Genomic DNA, 6,916 nt, shown 5'->3' on the forward strand with positions numbered 1-6,916 from the left:
TCAAGAGAGACAGGGAACTGCTTGAGAGAGTCCAGCGCAGAGCCACAAAGAGGATGAAGGGAGTGGAACATCTCCCTTATGAGGAAAGGCTGAAGGAGCTGGGTCTCTTTAGCTTGGACAAGAAGAGGCTGCAGGGTGACCCCATTAATGTTTATAAATATGTAAAGGGTGAGTGTCAGGAGGATGGAGCCAGGGTCTTCTCAGTGATGTCTAGCAACAGAACAATGGGCAATGGATGCAAGCTGGAGCACAGGAGGCTCCACAAACACACGAGGAAAAGCTTTTTCACTGTGAGGGTGACAGAGCACTGTCACAGGCTGCCCAGAGAGGTTGTAGGGTCTCCTTCTCTGAAGGCACTCAAAATCTGCCTGCACACGCTCCTGTGTGACCTACTCTAGATGATCCTTCTTTGGCAGGGGAGTTGGACTAGATCTCTAGGAGGTCCCTTCCAACCCCTAATGTTCTGTGTGAACTTAAAAGCAAGAAGAGCAGGAGGAAGCAGGAACTGAGAAAGTTACAGACCAGATACAGCAACTCTGATACTCAAAAAGTCCTAGAACACACTATACAAGGTTTAATAGCAACTTGAATTTAAGAACAAAAAAAGGAGACTAGGCTTCCATCAGCACAGTAGCTGATCTTCTCAATGAAGTTTTCAATGCTGACCCACACAACATTCTCAAAAGCAAAGCTGACCACCTGGACTTCACAGATAAACCACAGAAGAATGACAAAACAGCATCCTGGTTGTAAAACTGTGCTGAAAATTACCTGTTCAGCTAAGAAGACATTTTAAGCACCATACAGGAGAAATACAGCCAAGTTTCCTGCATGATCCAATTTTCAGTAGAAATTTATAGAGTGACTTAGCAATAGCTCCACCACCCTAATATACATGTGGAGTGACAGGAATCCATAAGGAAACATCAACAGTTTCAGAAAGAAGGATTAAAAATAATTTTGACCTAAAAGAGAGATGGTCTAAACTCAGTGTAATTAAATCACGTAAGAAAAAATACAGATGTAAAAATAAAACACCCCTTTGAGAGGGTAACAGTGAAAATACTATCATGAAGGAAAAGTAATCATCTAGGAATACATGACCCTGCTGTAAGCTACACCTCTGGCACGGCTGGAGGCAAATGGAGCCAAGACACTCAGTCCTGGCACAGGAGTAAACTGACCAAGCAGGACACACGACATTGCCAGATGGGACTCAAAAGATTGCTGGACACAGCTCCTAATTGTGAGACACTGACAAAAGTCACAGTCAGTGCTGCAAGGGGTGACTTGTCCTCAGCATGGTTAAAGGACAGTTATGCGAGAAACAGGTGAACTCTAGAAGCAGCTAGAGGGCAGGACAAAGGAAGTCCATGGAGGCGAAACACACACAGCTGGCACACTGGGGTGACCATACCAGTAGTGCCCAGTGCAGTTGAGATTATTGCACAAGCACTATCAAATTTGGCCATGATTGAGTAAGAGTAGAATCAACAGGAAAAGCTGATTGGGGCAAGCTGGTCGTTTGGGAAAAGACTGGGATGGAGGAAGGAACACATGAATGTGGTAAAAAGGAAGGTGAAGGAGGAGGAAAAGCACAACAGCCACAGGCAATCAGTACCTACCAGGCAGCCCCACACTGCTCATCACTATGGCTTAAATAAAAGCAGCCAGCGAAGTCTGTTCCAGGCCCATCAAGAACCAACCCTGCTTCTTGCTGTCAGAAGAACTAGGACTGGGAAGGGAAATTTATTCGTAATTCTGTGCTAAAACTTAAGTGAGCACTCAGAAATCTCTGGTCATCTTCAAAATGGCAAGCAGGAAAAGACTCAATAAAGAGCATTCTTAAAGACAACTGAGCGCTTTTGAAGAAAAACAAAAACCTGCTATATACTTGGCATTTAATGGAAAGTCTTTGGATTCCCGACCCAATCCCAAACATCTGCAAGTGCAACATGCTCTAACATTCTCCATGGGAATATCTCAGGAGTTCATGCCACTGTTAAAACATCCATCAAAAGATTAAAAAAAAAAAAAATACTTTCAGAGCTGCTGTTCAGACTTTTATCTCTACTGGTCACCACACAATCATTTTCTCAGACTTACTGCCATTATATTAACTGTCTATAAATAATACATGTATGTCATTAGCTGTGCAATGAAAAAAGGGTATACTCGGTTCCTACTTGGAATTAAATATTTGCCCTACAATATTTTAACCTTCTCAGTTTTTCATGAAACTGTCACTGTTCTAACAAATACTACGTTTCATCCTTTTCTTATCAAGAAACCAACATTAGCTTTCTGTGTGTTAATTCCTTCTGGGTAAGAATGGGCATCATAACAAAAAAAAAAAAGTAATAGTTTTATTGCATTCAGTTTGAAAACCCAAAGTGTTTCCCTATACAGGAAGCCAGCACTGGAATATGCACAGTCTACTGGGCTGGGAATCTATCACTGCTGAGGATCTATTGATACAGTCACTGAAACACACTATATAAGTCTGAACTCCTGAAGCTGACATGTCTCAAAAATCTGATATCAAAAGTGTGGAAAACAATGTGTCAGGCTATACATTAATTTACACCGTAAAACTTCCCAAAGACTTTCGCTAATCAGATGTATGCAACTTCACTAAAAGAAAACACAGCTATGAAGGGCAAGAAGAAGCAGGGACCATATTTCAGAAGTACAAAAAACAAAAGAAGCATTTCAAACATACTTGAGCAAATGTCTACAACTGGACAAAACAATTCAAGACACTGAAAAACCCTCTCTACTATGTAAAGACAATATTCTTCAGGATTGTGCAACGAACTACATATACCCTAATTCTGACCCAAATGTGGTTCCAGATGAGAACAACATATCAGGACATAACACAGCACGCTCAAGGAATCATGACTCCTATTGGCTCAGCACTGCCAGAGAGAAATGTTAAAAAAAAAAGTTCACAATTTTCTTTTCTGACTTATCTATATACTCCTACACTGCAGGCACAGCTTCTTGCAGAGGAGCACAGAACACAGATTAGTCTCAGCGATGCCAAGTGTTCACTGACTTCCAGGTAGAGAAAGATGTAATCACATGGAACTCCTCAAAATTAGAAAGGACCATAATTGCCACCTGGGCAGACCTAAAAGCACTTCCACACTTAGAAAAATTTGGGTACACATCATCTATCCTATGAATACCTGCTCTGAAACAAAAGCTGGGCATGCAACTGCAGAGTAGCACTCCATTTTCTGGACAACTTGAAATAATCAAGCTAGCAAGGTGTACTGCAGAGTTCTCTTCTACACAAGAGAGCAACTAAATGTTTGCAGACACAACCCTCCACCAGAAAGCTCATCTACAAACAAAAAGTCTGTAAGCCTGCTACCGCACCCAGCCAACAGATTGCATTCCAAATCCACATAAGTGTTAAAGCTGGAGCCACAGAGATCCTGGATCCAAATTTGGTCAGCTTCCCAACCTCGAGTGTTCTGCTACAGTATTAAGCCTTTCATCTTGCTTTTTACTGTAAATGGTAAACGATCTTCCCATTCACCCATCATGACACTACTATTTTAAACCAACAGTTATCTGTCCTTACCATAACAGTTTTCTTTAATGAGAAATAGCTGCTGTCTTCCTTGAGACTACAGAATCAGAGGCTGCACAATGACATCTTTCACTACAAGTGAAAGTTATTGATATCAACACCTTGGTGGTTAACAAAGCAGTAAGCAACTTGGACTGGCTTTCACCTTACTCCACGACATGTACAGCTTTAAAAAATTTCTTTATTGCAACTCACCAAAATTTCTCTTTGTTCTTCCAGATTTTTTAGAAAGTTTGAAAACTCATGAAGTGATGCATCTGTAATACAAAATTGGAAAAAAGTTTAACCATGTCGCAAGGACTGCACAGTAAAAAATAGCCACTTATAGTCACTTCTAACCTACCTATATATCTTTCATCATCTGTCTCTGCGTCACCAATGAATTCAAATTTAAAGTCTCTCAGAGAATGAGCAAACTTTCTCTGGGCAGCTGAAAGGTCTGCAAGGAAAAAAAATAGATTTAAGGTTAAGGAATCATTTTTAAGAAGTCTGGAAGATCCCCCTACCCCTAGAATCATCAACTTAAACTCTTAACATAGGTCTGCCTAAGGGCATTACAAGACATTCAATGTCATCTAATCCTCTTCTGATCTCATCTGGGAATTTGTTGAACAGAATGCTTTCTACTATATAGCCTTGTATAAAGAAAGTGTGATCGATCGTGTGTACACTGTTAGACCACAATTTACAGTAAAGAGTACACAAGTGATCTGTAATTACAGAAGTTTAAAGGCGGAACACTCAGAGTAAGTTGAGCCAGTTCTACTCTGCTAACTTAAATTCATTAGTACACTTGTCAGCACAAATGTACATCTTGGATTTTCTACAGACTTTACATAGATAGCTTTGCTAGTGAAATGTTTATACACAAAATTTAAATTTAAAATTTAAAGAATAGTTGTTCCGGAACTAGAAATTCCAGAGTTAGACATGTCAAAAGTTAAATGCACAGCATTAAATGTATGTATAGCAACTGTTTCATAATATTTCTGAAACGTTTTCTTCAACCCAATTTTTACCTACTAGTGTTCACCAATTCGAGGTCAGAGACCTTAATTCTTACATTCCTCAGGAAGTAATCAGAGCCTGTATTCAGCCACAACATCATCAGTATAAACCCTTATCAAGATTTATAAAGGTGTAAATAAGCAGGACACATGTGCTTTTCTGTCATATTAATGTACAGGTTGGGAATGTCAGGAGTTCTGGAAGGGCAGAACTGCTCAAAGGAAAAAAAAGGATGCATTTTCTAGTACACTCTTAACCCAGTGGTAAAGGTCTTACATTTTTGTTGTGAGCCAAGGTTAAAGACAATTTGAAATATTTAGTTAATCTATAATCTTCCTCTTATCACATGCAGTTCTGAAGGGCCAAGAACAACTCTTTTAACCAACTAGCTAAGTAATTTTTTCTTTAATATTAACTGGAGCTAAAACATGAAAAACTTGGGCTCTTTTTCCTATTCTTGTTTTGCTGTTTCTAAAAATCTTCACACATCCAACAGGTTGCATACTTTTATCATGTCTCACAGTCAAGTACAACTTTGAACTTTCAGTCAAGTATTGTATGTCATTTCAATCACTTAAAAGGATAAGTCACAAATACTCTACGAACAACAACTTAAAATGACAAAACTGCTTTCTGTTCCTTACCATTCCATATTCCTTTCTTTTTCACCTATTTTTCATCAGCCCTTTCCTCACCTATTATGTAAAAGCACCTTTCCCCACGCTGCCAGGTACCTGCCTCCTTGTTGCAACTGCTTCTAAAGTCTGTACATGTCCCCTTGACCACATGAAGCAGGAGGGTGCTCATAAGATGGAGGGAAGAAAGGTAAGCAGGCTTCAGGAAAAAGTAACATAATTCCCACACAAAAGGAAACATGACTATTTTAACTCTAATGTCTCATGAACCAAGAGGTGGTTCTCGAGTGTACAGCAAAAGAAACTAGTTCTGCTGGCTGGGAAAGGCATAAATATGGAAAAGAACAAGTTTCTTAACTATCTAATATTATTCTTACTCATGAGTCAGATCACAATACAAAGCTGAAAAGAGTTTATTTATGGGAGAATGGGTCCAGCAACACACATTCTCCCAAACATACTTAATTTTCTTGAATCCAATAATCCCTGACCAAAGCCCTGTCATATGAGAGCTAGCCCCATGCTAGAGAAAGGAATTGTTTGTTATGTTTTTACTCACTTAGAGGTGAAGTACTTCGACAATGCTGAGCAAGGTAAATGTTGAGAGAAGGCATGCAGCACTGCATGATCATACACTGTCCCTCTCCTTCCCAGACAGAAAGGGTACTAAAACACCGAGGTAGCCTATGGGCTTTGATTCCCTAGAGTGGTCCCCACGCCCCAACTCTTTTGGTGCAAAATCCAACATCTTTGGTCAAGTTGAGAAGGAGATGAATCAAAACAGAGCTTCTCAAATGATCAGAAAGCTGCACGCACACATTTCTCTTTACTGAATTGGCCAAGGGAGTGGAAATTACTGACCAAAAGGGCCGAATAGATGGTTGGAAGCTGTAAGCTTTTAACTTTCCAAAGCTAGATTTGAAGAGTTCCTGTATTAAAGCCATGAAGACACAATCAATTTTTGCAACTTTCCACGAATCATCTTTGAAACGTTCCAGAAAATTTTGGAAATCAGGTGGTGAGGGGAGGTTCTGACAGATTAAGAATTTGGCACTTTCAAAGCTGAGAAGTCACTGAAGCAAAATAAAAACCAATCACATATTGCACAATATAGCTGGGAAGGAAACAAACCTCCAGACTTGGGGAAGAACACTAGTTACTTGGTTCAAAAGACTGCTGCAACTATCACTCCTAACTGTTGCCAAAATAGATTTTTTTTTTTTAATCTTGCTTAGTCAGCAGATGTTAGCTAAAAGATTCATCCTCCAATGTTTATACATCATCCATCAGTCTTGTTTTATTTTAGCTAAATTTATATTTAAGGTCACGCTCTGTTTGCATTCCCTATGCTAAAATACCACTGGTCTAACCTAAAACTAGCAACTTACTGGGTAGAACCATTGGAGTCCAGTTGTTTATAGGAATGAAAGAGTCTATGGTCTGTCTCTCACTGGACTAAAATAAACAAAATTGACTATCAAGTAGAGATAGAGGAAAGCTTTCTCAAAAAGTCAGAGCAAAAATATTGAACTCTACTACAGCACAGGAAAAATTACATGGACAGTGCCTAGAAAAAAAATATTTTGTTCAGAAAGATAACATAACCCTGTGCTAGATTTTTCTTGCCACCTGACAAGCCACAGTCAGAGTGCGACACTCAAGACCATAC

The 6,916-nt window shown here is 39.5% G+C and overlaps 1 protein-coding gene across 1 annotated transcript in view; it reads right to left on the reverse strand.

Annotated features, from left to right (window-relative positions):
• Positions 1–6,473, reverse strand: part of ARHGAP10 (Rho GTPase activating protein 10) — a gene marked incomplete at its 5' end in the record, with an annotated part of 58,543 nt that extends 52,070 nt beyond the window's left edge. Inside the window, 3 exons of the mRNA XM_009871785.1 lie at positions 3,800–3,861; positions 3,948–4,043; positions 6,437–6,473. Of these exons, the coding sequence (XP_009870087.1) occupies positions 3,800–3,861; positions 3,948–4,043; positions 6,437–6,473 (195 nt within the window). The remainder of the gene's footprint in view (positions 1–3,799; positions 3,862–3,947; positions 4,044–6,436) is intronic.
• Positions 6,474–6,916: the final 443 nt, after the last annotated feature.

Source organism: Apaloderma vittatum, unplaced genomic scaffold (genome assembly GCF_000703405.1).
Source record: "Apaloderma vittatum isolate BGI_N311 unplaced genomic scaffold, ASM70340v1 scaffold15066, whole genome shotgun sequence".
NCBI classification, from domain to species: domain Eukaryota; kingdom Metazoa; phylum Chordata; class Aves; order Trogoniformes; family Trogonidae; genus Apaloderma; species Apaloderma vittatum.